The sequence below is a fragment of the Pimephales promelas genome, chromosome 15 (assembly GCF_988280905.1).
Source record: "Pimephales promelas chromosome 15, fPimPro1.hap1.1, whole genome shotgun sequence".
NCBI lineage: Eukaryota > Metazoa > Chordata > Actinopteri > Cypriniformes > Leuciscidae > Pimephales > Pimephales promelas.
In genome coordinates this window covers 28,649,671-28,664,072 of record NC_142783.1, presented here as the reverse complement: position 1 = coordinate 28,664,072, position 14,402 = coordinate 28,649,671, and the positions used below count along the sequence as shown (strand labels likewise).

At 36.2% G+C, this 14,402-nt stretch overlaps 2 protein-coding genes across 4 annotated transcripts in view; one reads left to right on the top strand and one right to left on the bottom strand.

Moving 5' to 3' along the window:
* colec11 (collectin subfamily member 11) overlaps positions 1-14,402 on the top strand; it is a 62,897-nt gene that overhangs the window by 25,891 nt on the left and 22,604 nt on the right. For all 3 annotated transcript variants that reach the window (XM_089120494.1, XM_089120495.1, XM_089120496.1), the window contains exons 3-4: positions 6,059-6,177; positions 6,679-6,731. The gene's annotated coding sequence lies outside the window, so the exon portion shown is untranslated. The remainder of the gene's footprint in view (positions 1-6,058; positions 6,178-6,678; positions 6,732-14,402) is intronic.
* htr1b (5-hydroxytryptamine (serotonin) receptor 1B) lies at positions 9,589-12,542 on the bottom strand. Its single transcript, XM_039667853.2, has one exon. It carries the CDS (start codon positions 12,171-12,173, stop codon positions 11,007-11,009), a length of 1,167 nt encoding a protein of 388 aa, XP_039523787.1. The 5' UTR covers positions 12,174-12,542; the 3' UTR covers positions 9,589-11,006.

Sequence of the window (14,402 nt, the reverse complement as noted above, 5' to 3'; positions counted from 1 at the left end):
GCTTTTTAGCAAAAATAATGTTTGTCTTATGTTTGGTTTTATGTTCAGTCATGTAATATTAAAAAAAAAAAACAATCGAAATCAGTTAAAATGAGATCTTGAAATAATGTGTACCAGTAAATTGACTGATGCAAACCTTAGAAAAATTCACCTTTCATTGTTCATTTAAATTCTCTCCTCCTGTAAATGTTGTGTTTAAAAGGGAAACTCCTACAAATGCATATGCAATAAGATAAATGATAAAACAGATAAATAATCTGCAAAAAATACTTTCAGCACAAATTTTTCACTGCGTGTCTTGACAGTATTTTTTTTATGCCAAAAGAGTGTTTGCACTGGCGCATACTGTGAGTAAATCTGCCCCTACAAGTTATAATTTATCTGCCAACATAGTTTTTTTTATTTCCTGGTTTAAATTAGCTTCTGAAATTCCTTCAGTTTTCAAATTAGATCCCAGCTTTTCAGAATGGGATGTGACTTATTAGAAAAGATATTTGGATTCCTCTAAACAATCATTACACCCTAACCAGCTGCTCTCATTTCCTGCTTTTAAATCAGAATCAGAGGAAAATCCTATTCTGACTAAGAAGCTCAGCTCAATAGTGGATCCCTGCAATGCGGCTTTCAAATTCACCTGTCTAATAGTAGAGTTAATTCAATCTCTCTAGGTGACAGGAAAAGTCGAGGGATATACCGGCAATACTTATGCGCTAATGCAAGCAGACTTGCTCTGAAAGTCAGGAAAAATCAGTCGACCGACCTTTCTACGCTTAATTGTCTTCGGGAGCCTGATTCTATTAAGAGCGGTAAAAATGAGCTCAAATGCAAAGCAGGCTGACCTTCTCACCTATGCTAATGAGTTCCATCACTGACCAATCAGCAGGGTGAACTTCAATTAACCTGGAGTGAGTGACTGTCTGGAGTCAGCACATCTCTGCTGCGGTGGAACACTCTCCTCCGCGCGTCCTCTGACAGAGCTTTATATTGATGGATGACAGTGACTGACTGAGTAGTCACTGTCGTAATCCCAGGATACAGCTCTCATTATTTCACCCCACGCTGTGATATACATATGATCCCTTCGTCTTTGCATGTGAGATCTTCGAAAGTTGTTCCACTTAAATCCCTTAGATTAGATGTTTCATTTAAATGCCTACCTTTATATAGATATTTATAGATGCATGCTTTTCTGATGTAGGCTTGGCTGTAGTTATAGCCCAGGGAAAAAATGAATAATTTGATCACATGTGTCCAACCAACGTCTTTTTTTTTGTGCAATTTTATTTTCATGAAAATTTCAAAGGTTGTTTTGTTTTAAGACATTTTTTTTTTACTATAGATATTTTATATTTAGTAAAAAAATTTTTTATATATATATATATATATATATATATATATATATATATAAACAGTGTGTGTGTGTGTGTATATATATATATATATATATATATATATATATACTGTATATATATTTTGTGTAGGTCTTACCCCATTCTCACTTATATTATGCAGGGTTATTAGTTAACTGAAACTAAAATTAAAACCAAGAAAATATCATAAACTGAGCACGAAATAAAATAAACTTGAACTGAAATAAAATTAAATTAAATTAAACATAAACATATTTTATTGTAGCTAGTTGCCAAGGGAACTTTTTTTTTTCATTTTCATTTACTAAAAATAAATGAAACTAAAATTGATATAAAAGTTAATAAAAACTATAGACATATTAAATAATAATAATAATAACTTTGTATAACTAATAAGTAAAATTAAAACAGTAAATAGAAAAACTAATTCAAAATATGAATAAAAATGGTAATAGTAGTAACTAAATGGTTTCATTAATTAATTAATTTATTTATTTTTTAAATCCAAGCCTTGCTCCAACCTTCCTTATATATTTAACATAACTTTTTTTTATTTAATTATTATTAAAAAAAAGTTTTGGAACTGCATGTTGTAGATATTCATCTGCTATTTAGGATTTAAGGTAATGTGTGCATTACTATGATAATTATGATCTCCAGCTGTGGTTTAATCTAAAAAGAAAGCAGGACCAAATGAGAAAATCCCCTTCAGGCTCATTTTAGGAAAATGAGTATATTATAATTGAGTTAAATTGTGTGATGGACAGCTTTTCTGATAGATGTGGCCAATTCTTAAGCAACTGGCCGATTTTGTCATACATCGAGCTTTTGCAGCTCCAGGCTTCTTCTATGGGCGATCTTGGGTATTGCTTTTCCTGGAGATTGAGCTCATGAGCTCAAACTCAACCTACTTATTTTGCAATGGTCATTCACTCATGTTTTCAGATACTCTGTGATTGATTGAGCCCTTGTTGACAGAAAAAGTGGGCGAGACGAAGAAAATCAATCATGTTATTGAGCTCAATATTTCAAACATGCAATGAAAAGACCACACGAAACACAAGTTTGTGAGATTTGTATAGGTCTGGTTTTATAAATCGGGCCTGCTTTGAAACCACCAGGGGGCAAACTTTAATTAAATGAAACCTTTTGTGTGTGTGTGTGTGCTTGTTTATATGATTTATGAGAACACAAATGTGGTTTAAGAGGACATTTCTTGAGTCCTCGTAATTAAAATGACTTAAAAACATACTAAACAATGTTTTAATATTTTTTTTTTAATTTTTGGAAGTTTTATATGGGTAAGGTTAGTAGAGGATATACAATTTGTACAGTATAAATACCATGCCTGGAATGTCCTCATAATGATAGATGGACCAACGTGTGTGTGAGTGTGTGTCCACAAAACAGAAAATCATCAAATCCTTTGTTATACATTCTTGAGTTTGGTATGTTTCCATTATTGAACCATAGATTGATTCATGGTTTTTGGTCAACACCATGTATATCATATAGAGGTACCATATATATCATAAGCAGCCATATAAGCATATCATCATACGGCGAATACAGGGCATTTGTAATATACCAGATATTCAATCCTGTTTCATATCTGAGGGAAGAAGAAGTCATTGAAGCACACTTTCACTAGAGCCATTAGTGAACAGCAACTCTGATTGCTTTGATAAATGGCCGGCTGTCTAGAGTACATGCAAGGTGAATTGTAAACAGTGGAAATTGCCCTGAATATGGCCATCTGTTCTGAAAATGAGAAGCATAATAGATGCTGTTACAGTGACCATAGGCTGACATCAGCATGACTCAAAACGGAGGCACTGAAATCACAGAAATCCCCCGTTTTCAAACAAGCCATCACGCAGCCGTGCGAAATGCTTTTTCCAGCAGTGTATTTATGACTGTGCCCAGTGAAGCCACTCTAAATCTATATGTGCTCTGAAGAGCTGAGATGCGCTGCCCCCAGGAAACTTCAGCAGACCAGAGTAATGACTCTTTGCTATGGAGAGAAGAATTTCAAATTTGACTCTCGCTCCTATAGCAGACTAAATCCAGCGTCCTTGAAGATTCAATGTCATGTCGAAATGAAAGCATCCTCAGAACTAATGCAAGTCATTGACCAAATAACGCTTCCACCTGCTGGTGTGACGCAATGAAAGCGAAGCGTTTACGGAGGCCAATCATATTTGAGTTATTGGGTTTTCTTTATTATAAACAGAAAGTTAGGCTGAACTGACATCGTTTTTTCAAAAAGTAAATGGGAAATTAAAAGTCTAAGTATCTAGCCAAAACATACTTGAGTAAAAGTAGAAAGTAAAGTTAAAAGTTTTTTTTCTTAATGTTTGAAACTGACTGATGAAATTAAGAGACTGTAGAGATTTTCATATTAAAGTAACTTTGATGCACTAAAAGGAACCTGTTCAGTCACAGTTTTCTCATTGTGCAATAGCTCAAGGGCACCCCTGCCCGACTAAAACTGGAGAATATTAAATCACAGAATCTGCTTTATTGTATAGTTTGACTGTTTAATTTACTGTCAAAAAATATTTTCATGATTTGAAATCACATTTTTTTTCTTTTGTCAAATCAATTCAGATAACATAATATTTTGAGTTTCTGATGCTTAAATCAATCTCCTTCATTGTATTAACTCAATTTATCCAATTCATTGAACTTAAATTTTGAAGGCAAGCTTACTTCATTTTTTAAGTCAATTTTTTTAAGTAATTTTTTTTACAGTTGATTATAAGTTAAAGTTTAATTTTGCAGTATGTGTGTGTGTGTGTGTGTGTATTTAACATATTCATCTGATGGAAAGCTGAATTTTCAGCATCATTACTCCAGTCTTCAGTCTCACATAATCATTAAGAAACCAGTCTGATATGCTGATTTGGTGTACAATAAATATTTCTTATTAGTATCAATGTTGAAAATTGTTGTGATATGTTTGTGGAAAACTTTTTAGGATTTTTTGATGAATAGAAAGTTCAAATGTTCTGAATTTACTTGAAATAGAAATCTTTTGTTACATTTATAAATGTTTTTACTGTCAATTTTGATCAATTTAATGCTTCAATGATGAATAAAAGTATTAATTTCTTTTTTTTTTTAAAACTACCGACCCCAAACTTTCGAACAGTAGTGTGTAGTAATGCTTAAATATGTTTTAAATAGCATTTAAATAATGTTTAAAAAACAATTATCGATATTTTTTTCATTGATAGATCATGATACCACTATACTGTATAGTGTATGCAAATCTAATTTCAATAGGAAATTGTAATGAGTAAAAAATACTTTCCCGCCTTTACTTGGGTAAAATATGACCTTCAAATTATAACGCACAGGACTATTGTTCTAGTGCTTGTGTATTTGTCCAGGAAGAACTTCTTAGCTTATAGTGTTCCAAATTGCTTGCTTGCCGTCTGTTAATCACAGTGGTCTCATATGCAATGCGAAAGCACTTTTGCAAGGTGCTCTCCATAAGAGCGTCTGAATGCCATAATGTAAAAGTATAGAAATAAAGTGCAATTACTTGAGTACTTTACACCCCTGCATACGAGCCAGTCCTCTCAGAATAGCAATGTTCGGTGTTGCAGTATGTCAGCACTGAAATGGACGAACATATTTCCCCTGATACTGAATGCTTTACTAAGGTACATCGGAAAACAGCTTACAATAAATGAGCATGCTTTATATCTGAGAGAAATTATATGTGGTTTTATCCATGAATGCCACCGTCATTTGTTCTGATAAGAGAAAACACAATATCCCCATGGACGTGATTCGAAAAAGCTCTTATAATTACTGAGATGCATTAGGGGACATTTTTCCAACCATACAATGCAAGTATAGACATTTATATTTCATAGATTTATATAACAAATGATTCTACTGGAACAAAACAACCCCTTTTTTATTTTATAAATTGTAAAAAAAAAGATGGTTGAGTTGCAAAAAAGATGGTTGAGTTACTTTAATTACACTTAACATTTGCCATTAAATGTCATCCCATTTGTCATATCTTGATGTCAATTTTGTTTGATGTCATTATTTGCAAAGTTCTTCCATTTTTCAGCAAGCCATTTGGGGTCCAAATGTAATAATTAAGGATCAACTGCTTAAAAAACGGTCAACATTTAATCTAAATATGGCGGTTACGACCATTTCACGTTTGATCCACTCACTTATGCTAACCACGTTGAAAGTCAAGTCTCTTTGCTATGCAGTGGCGCACAGGCACAATCAAAATCGCTGACACCGCCAAACCACCGATGTGAAGGGATTATCGGGATTATAAAGACGACCTCTACATTTCATATGTAAATGTTTGTTAATCAAGAGCAGATATGATATTATCCATCATGTTTTGTCCATCCACGACTTCTCTGAGTGAGCATTTCCCTCAGCAGATCTGCTTTTACTGTATTGTGTCTTCAATTGTTAAGAAGTGACATTGCATAATAAAGCGCTAATTCGCTAACAAAACTGAAACGACTAACATCTCTGAACGGTGAGACAGCAGGCCAGACCCTTGCAGATTATATAACGCATTATTTGCAAAGTCTCTGCTCCTTTGAGACAAGATTTTGCCATTTCAAATGTCAAAATATCCTTGAGAAAGATAAGACGGATGCTATACTGAATGTTTAAAAGTGGAATTGTCATTAAAGGCGCTGGAATATCGTGGCATTCAAGACGCGTCGCTTCAAAGATGCTGACGTTACGGAGCGGACTTCCTCCCTAAGGCGTATGAATGTCAGACGTCTCGATGAAGACCTCTTTCAGAGAGGTATGTTTCCTCTGAATCTGAGTGAGTGTTTGGAGCAAAATTAATGACTTTTTTGTCTTGACATTTACTGAACTGATGATTGCTGTCTGTTATGGACCATATATAATATATATATGGAAATATAATGGATTAATGGCCTGTGGTAAACTCGTTATCTGGATAGCATTTATAGCACTAAATGTGTCCTGACATATTGTCTTATTTTGAATATAGTGATTTTCATACTTAATTAGTAATCGTGAGGTGAATGATGCAGAGACGCAGAAAAGATAAAGCCATGAAGTAGCCTATTAGGCTGATAATAAGCCACGCCAACAAGTACACCTAGGTATCTGTCAATCTAAAGGAATGGCATTTAAAGGAAAGGTTAAAAAAAGTGCAGACTTTTAGGCATTACTACTAATTCAGTGAACAGAAAAATGAGCAGTAGTTTGTTTTTTTTTTGTAAAAGACCATCTCAGACATTGAATGCAGTGTTCTTTTGCCTTTTTCTTTTCGCAGGATTAAAGGAACAACTAGACCCAAGCATGCAGGAAAGAGGGACAGAACCTTCCGTGAGTGACAGTTCTGATGTTTGAAATGTTGACTGTGTAAGCAGATATGCTCAGGGGAAAAATATTTAGTAAAGAAGAATGTAAAAGCCATGAAGCATGATTGTTGTACAGACATGATCTGTAGCTGTTGTTGAGCAAGAGGGTTTGAGAAATGGAAAGTGACACATGTTCTTAAAGGGATATGTCCCCCCAAAATGACAATGTTGTTGTCATTCACTCTTAAAATATACTCATTTCAAGCTGTGTGTGAGGAAGCAACCAATATTTAAAGGGATACTTCACCTCTGGAAAGATGAATGTGTACAAGACATGTGAAATTTGGAGCTTTCTAGACGGAGAAAAATCAGAAAATGTATTTTTGGCTGATGTGGATGAAAGACAACAACTCCCAGAATGCTCTTGCTTCACTGCCTTATGAGGCCAAGCCTACCAGTAACAGAGCGCAGTAATTAAACAACAATTCTAGGCTACTAGTGAGTCTCCACGATGAGTCTGCCTGAAAATGTGTTTCGAGATCCCCCAAAATGTCCGGGATTCGGCTTTTGCGTTCTACAGTCGGCATTCATTATGTTTACAGTGGCGAGCAGGACGAGTGAGGGCTGTGTGGAGTACGGCGCAAGGCCGGTGGCGTGATTACTGATGAGCGACACCTGTGAGACGCACCGGTCTCGAATCTCTCACGGAGGAGCGGGAATTTTCTTAGCAATATTAAAACGCACATCAACCGATCACTTGTTTAGCGTTCATTTATTGTCTTTCTTTAGCTAATTTTGAAAGTTAAAGAGCAGCCAGGACATTCTGCAAAACGTCTTTCTTAGTGTTCAGTGAAAATCACTCTCATGGTAATCATATTTTACATTTTTGGCAAATTGATGGCTATGATCTCATTCATTCGTTTTTGTGCAATTGATTATTCCCCACTGACACTGTTAGGTTTAGAGGTGGGCCTTCATGCTTACTTTTTTCTTCTTCGGAAAATCGTACATTTCCGTATGAATCAAAAATCTACACTTTGTAAAATAATTATGTTTTCACATGAGGTTTTGGAACGACATCTGATTATGAGTTGCTCAACATTACGCAAAACTGTTAATATGCACAGATAGACTAATTTGAACATTACGCTCTGTGGTATATGAGAACATGTTAACGTCATTACATGCTTCATTTAGCACAATTAAGGTAAAGTGTAATTGCAAAGCAGCTTGGCATGTTTATATTGGGAGGGAACAGTTGGTGTTTATTAGCGGATATGAAAAAAATATCCCCCATAGATGAAACCTTTAGAGATGTAAATATGATGAAGGTCAATGTCCAAGCTAAAAACACAAGTTTAATGATTGATGATAATAAGCACTGATTTTTAACAAGGCATGCTTAAACATAGTGTATATGCAGGCTATGTGTGTAACATATGTCAGCATGATTTGTATGTTGATTATATCAAGGTCACGTATTATCAAAGTCAAGTGTTCATCATATGCCTGCAAATGAGTGGCTCTCTGTTTGCTCGTGATTAATGTTCCATCATTGGAGGACATTAAGGGTGGATTGGGGGATGGGGATGGGGGATTGGGGTGGGTAAACTTCAATAAACTTTATTTCAGATGAGTCATATGCTATAACTATATATTTCAATTTTAATTGTAAAAAAAAAAAACAAGAAAAGAAAAACATTCATTAACGACAACAATTTAAGACAGAAATCCAAGGTTGATTTTGCATAGTATCAAACCTACGACTTTTAATTGGCTCCGAAGAAAAGATGAATGACAAAGACAAGAGATTAAATTCAAATTAATTAAACCAGCAAACAAATAATTAACGGCTCCTCCGAGCCTCCAAAGCATTTTACACTAATGCTACTTATGATAAAAGACATATTAATCAGCATACTCAAAAAAGACCAATATGTTTAAAAAAAAAACATTTATGCCATCATGTTGCTTGCTTTCCCATCACCATTGCTTCCTGAGAGGTGATTTGTGATTCACTGTTAAACGGCTCTGACAGGACAGCTTACACTTATTGCGGGTGTTTGTATGGTGTTAAGGATTCAAGTTGTAATAGTACAAAATTGGGTCTTCAAAACTCACTTCACATCAAATCCGTAGGCATTACAAGGGTCTGCGCTATTAAATATGTCCGTTTCTAGTCTATCGCCCCCCTGCTTAAATATGTCCCCAATTTCACTGTCTGCTGTTGGAGGTTTTGAAACATGATAACTAAATCAATACCCACCATGACTTCACATTGAAAACAGGGTTGAAGGAAGCACAGGCTTAGTGTGAAAAAAGCAGAATTGTGGGAAATATCAAACATGCCTTTTCATGAAATGCTGCGACTTTGCAGTGATCCTTTCCTGTCACCTCCATATGAGCGTAATAAGTCGATATCTCCTCCTCTGCTCTGTTCTGATCCGTCTTTGACGTATTACTCACCTCCTGCGGTAGACGTGTCATTCTCAGTTACTCTGTGATCTCTCACACTGTCAAGTGACAGATAATATGACTTGTGAGCATATTGAGCAGAAGGTGAATCAATTTGGGTTAGAAGTGGGTCTCAATTTATATCTTAAGAGACTCGCTCAGTCAGAGACTCTGTCCAATGCACCATTTGTACAGCGAAGACTTGACCTTAGTATAAATTCCCACTGCTTGCTTGGTTTGATCTCAGAATGCTTATTGAGTGGAAATGAAGGACCAAAACACCCACATTTTTGGGAGCACGGACAAGGGAAGATATAGCAAGAACAGGTGTAAAAATGAATCATTAATATGCCCGTTTTCATTAGTCAAGCAACACGTATTCTCACTGTTTCATTAACCATAAGACAGGAAGAAAGAGTTACTGGATGTGAGCACAAGAAAATGGATTTCCCATCTTATTTATTATGTTTAGGAGCAGGCAGTGACCACATAAGATCAATTTAATTACACATTTGATAAAGAATAAAGACAATGAAGCTTTTTTTACACAATTTTTGCATTATCAATTAGCAACTGGTTGACCACAAGCCATCAAAGCATTGTTATGAAATCCAAAGCCATTGTACATTCTGTTTGAAGGAATATTAGCCTACGCCTATTAAACGAGGCCCACTTAACAGATGATTACATGGCTCTCTGAGATTCTTGATTCTGATTTCAGTCTGATTGACTGAATCCTGTTTCTTACATAACTGTGCTTGTGTTTTGTCTCTCTGCTATCTTTACAAGTAGACAGATAAAATAACAACTCAGTAATTATTTAATACCTTTTTATGTATTTTTTTAAGTAGTCGTGTAACAACTGATAATGTGCAGTCAGACGGTCATTGATCATAACATGTCATGACGTGAATTCCCGATAATTCAAAGATCCAGAGTCTGACTCAAAGAGTCAGTTGTTTCGCTTATACCAAGTGTAACCAAGTTTTCATCCCTAAAACACATTATTATTATCATTATTTTCATGTATCTTGTGAGGAAACAGCCCTTGCCATTGTTATTAATTAAAATAGGGTGACTATTTGAAGTAGTAGAACTAGTACTGGGCTGACTCTAAGCAGTCATTGGTGTAAGTAAGGTTGTGTGTGTGACCACGAGAGGGAGGGAGTGTGAATGTGATTACTCTGCTGCAGTGTTAATAAGCAACAACAGCATAATTACAAACATGGAAGCTATTAGATTAATTCGTTTAGAAAAAAAATCAAAATAATTTGTCAACAGGATTGTCTGTCATTTATATGCTTGGTCGGTTATTTGTTGTCTACTTCTTTTAATATATATGCTGTATGGCTCTTTGAAAAAAATACTAATAATGTGGTGAAGTGATGTGGGACTAATGTTTCATTGCCCTGCAGGTTAAAGAGCTACAATCAACACCCCAAATATGAAACTTGTGTCATTTACTCAACCCTTATGTTGTTCCAAACCTGTATGGGTTTATTTATTCTGTTGAACACACACACACACACAAAAATACATTTTGAAAAATGTTGGTAATCAAACAGTTGACGCCATTCCATAGTTTTTTTTTTTTCCTACTGGATGTCATGGCTACCTACCGTCAACTGTTAATGACATTCTTCAAAATATCTTATTTTGTGTTCAACAGAAGAAAGAAACTCGCACATGGTTGGAACAACATTAGGGTTATTTGAATGATGACATTTTTTCATTTTTTTTGGTTGAACCATCCCTTTATAACGTATAGCAGCAGACACAGTGCCGTGAGAACACTTGCGTTAAGGACCGACTGACTGACCATTATCCTCTATGCTTATTTATTTTACTATCGTCTGCAACATCTAAAGCTTATGAGTTTGTGAAAAGCTTTTTTAAAGTCATCATTCGACATGGTGTATATTATTGGATTGATCAGTGAATTGACGTAACCAAGCCATGTGAAAAAGTCAAAGAGTTCTGCGGAAAAACAGGATGGACAGAGGGGAACCAGCAATGTGTAAATGAAAAACGGCAACCAGCACACAATGTAAGCTCCTAAAATAACGCCCAGGGTTTTGGTGGCTTTCCTCTCGCGCGCAGCCGATATTCTCTTTTTCTCCAATAGTGAATCGGACACCGTTACTCTAATTTGATTGTCACTGCCAAGAGACCCAGTGTCCGAGCAGAGGTCATGCCTTCCACAATGCAAAGGAGAGGTCGAAGCCACCGAAGCGGGTGAATTAGTGCTGAGATGTGCCGAAGTCAGTCTTTTTCCCGCTTTTTTGGGAGACTGCTTCAAAATGCGCTTCCTCGCCTCCACGTAAATCCGCCCGTACAGGGCGATGAGCAACAGCGTAGGGATGTAGAAAGCTCCGAAAGTGGAGTAGATAGTGTAGAAGATGTGGTCCGTGTTGACCGAGCAGGTGGTCAGCTCCCCTGCCTTCACCTGTCTCCAGAAGAAAGGCGGCAGGGAGATGGAGATGGCGATGACCCAGGCGGTGGCCACCATCCCCGCGGCGCGCGCTTGGGTGCGTTTCTTGGAGTACTCGACCGCGTCGGTTATTGCCCAGTATCGATCCAAGGCGATTACGCAGAGGTGAAGTATGGACGCGGTGCAACAGGTTATATCTGAGGACAGCCAGATGTCACAGATAACCTGCCCGAGCGTCCACTCGCGAGTGACCGTGTACAGCACGCAAATGGGCATCACGAGCACCGACACAAGAAGGTCCGTGACGGCCAGGGACGCGATCAAGAAGTTCGCCGGGGTCTGGAGCTTTCTGGACTGGGAAATGGTGGCGATGACAAATGCATTGCTTAATATCGTTGCAATTGTGATGAGACCGAGAACTGATGCCAAGGTGACTTGGAAAGCGAAACTTTCTTGGTTTTCGTCCGTTTTGGGTGTTAAAGTCACATTTGTCCCGGTCGAGCTGTTTAAAACCTCGAATTGGGCAGGTGTTGGCTTGAAATTGAAATGACCGCTGCGCTCCATCCCTGAAGACGTTTTCATATTTTGAAAATAAAGCAATATTTTCTTCGCTTCATGATTTCTGTCAGCTCTATCATCAGGTGCCGTCAACACCTCGTTGGTGTTTTTGTTCTGTGACAATCAAAGATTTCTTTTTGCTTCTTTAATTCTCAAACTTCGGTCTATCAGAAAAATAAAAATAAGCTTCGAACACAACAGTTGCACGATATAAAGCATCCCAGAAGTTGTGTGAGAACATCGATGCATCAGTCTTTAGTGCTGCTCTTGCTTCACGTCCACACTCGAGTCATCTTTAAAAGGCTGATAGTTTGCCTGCACGCTGCGGGAGTTTTTCTTATGGTTTCACTGATAGGCGGTCGCAGGGTTCTTGCTTTTTATAGGGCTCTGATGCAAAAGTTGCAGCTTTGATAACCATGATCTTAGTTTGAGAGAGGATGCTGTCCTCTGGGTCTTAGTGCCTCCCTATCTTTATACTCCTTTTGATTCATCTAAAAAATAAATTCACCCTCAGCTTTTTCCAAATCTTCATGCTATTGTTTTTTTTTTTTTTGGCAGATATTTACAACATAAGATTAAGACAACATAAATGTATTTTTAATGAAACAAATATAGGCTATGCATTGCAACCAGAGTAGTCTGATTCCTGAAGGAATAACTGATGTTTTTTTTGTGTTTGAATTAAACTACTTACTAATTAAATGTGATACATAATTTAGTGTAATTACAAACTACTGTTCATATGAATGTGTAAAGATGCACTTATTCAAAAACTATGAACAGTTAATCACACATTTATAAATAAACCTTTTTAAATAATTGTTTTACATTTATTCATCATTGACATTATACTTTACCATCATTTGACAAGGGAATTTAAATATTTTTTTCACAAATATTCCTGACAAGCAGGCTAGGCCTATTAAAAGAACCACTAATGGAACCGTTAAAGTCACCATGAAATCAAAATGGACAATTCTTCTTTTTATGAAATATTGCAATGCTTATTTTAAAATGATTTTATCAGTGCACATGCAGCATTTTTTTTAAATACTTGTGCCATCATAATCTTTAATTAAAATAACCTTTTGCAGCTACATCTCATCTATGATCCCTGCACTTTTATATGTTTAAGAAGCCATTTCACACTGATATACGTCACAATAAGGAAGAAAAGAATAATTCCATTTCATGCCAACGAACTGGAATCATAAAAAACAAATCATATGTGGCTTCAAAAGACTTTGAATATGGCACGCATGCCATAAGGGGCTCTTTTATGATGCATTTACAGTTTTTTCTTGTGTTTTTTTTAGAGCTTGAAAAATGTCTCCCTATGAAGGCTTGTATGGAACAGTGCTGTGTTAAGATTCTTACAAAAAAAAAATCTCCTTTCATCTTTCACAGCAAATGGGTTCGAAACCTCATGAGAGTTAGTAAATGCTTCAGAATTTATTCTTTTCTTTCTTTTTCCCTCCTAAGATAATATGGATAAGGTTCTTGGGGTTTAGTTTCTCCAGAACTGGTATTGTGCATGCAAGCACTCAAATAATGTCTTCCTTTAAATCAAAAACTGTTCTGGCCTCTTGAGTGAGTGTCCTTAATTTCCTTGGTTCATTGATTTTCATGTAGTTACAGTATATACATCTCTTAATTAAAATAGCTCTGGCAGAGGAAATATTAAGCGGGAGGTGATGTGCTAATTAATTTTTCTTAAACAGTAAATGTGTTTGACTGCTCTGATAATTACTGATAATAAAATTGGACAACTGGGAAGCCATAAATATAAACTATCAAACCAGTCACTGTCTGGAGACAACTGTCTGTAATCAAAAGTCATCTTTACAGTCGAAGTGAACCGAAACAATTACGCGACCTTCATTATGTAATCACTGTGTAAGCAGTGTACTGGAGTGAATATATAACGTATTGAGAGCTTTTGTCAATACCGTCCCTGCTGACGCTATTGTGTTGTACTAATTTCCCCTCATTTTGTGTTTTAATCATGTGATGCACACGTTATTCCCTCATGAAAAGACTTTTAGGAGACACAATTATGATTCTCTTTTAAATGCATATATAGCTCATTATGTTCTTTTCATTGCTTTCCACAGTTCCCTGTTGAGCACAGTGGTTCATCAAAAAAAATCATTTTGGTTTCCTACAAAACCGAATGCAGCCAATTATCTTCAGGAAAGTCACATTTGTCGCAGCTCGAGTGGTTTGAACATTTCATATTGGAATGTGCGCCTA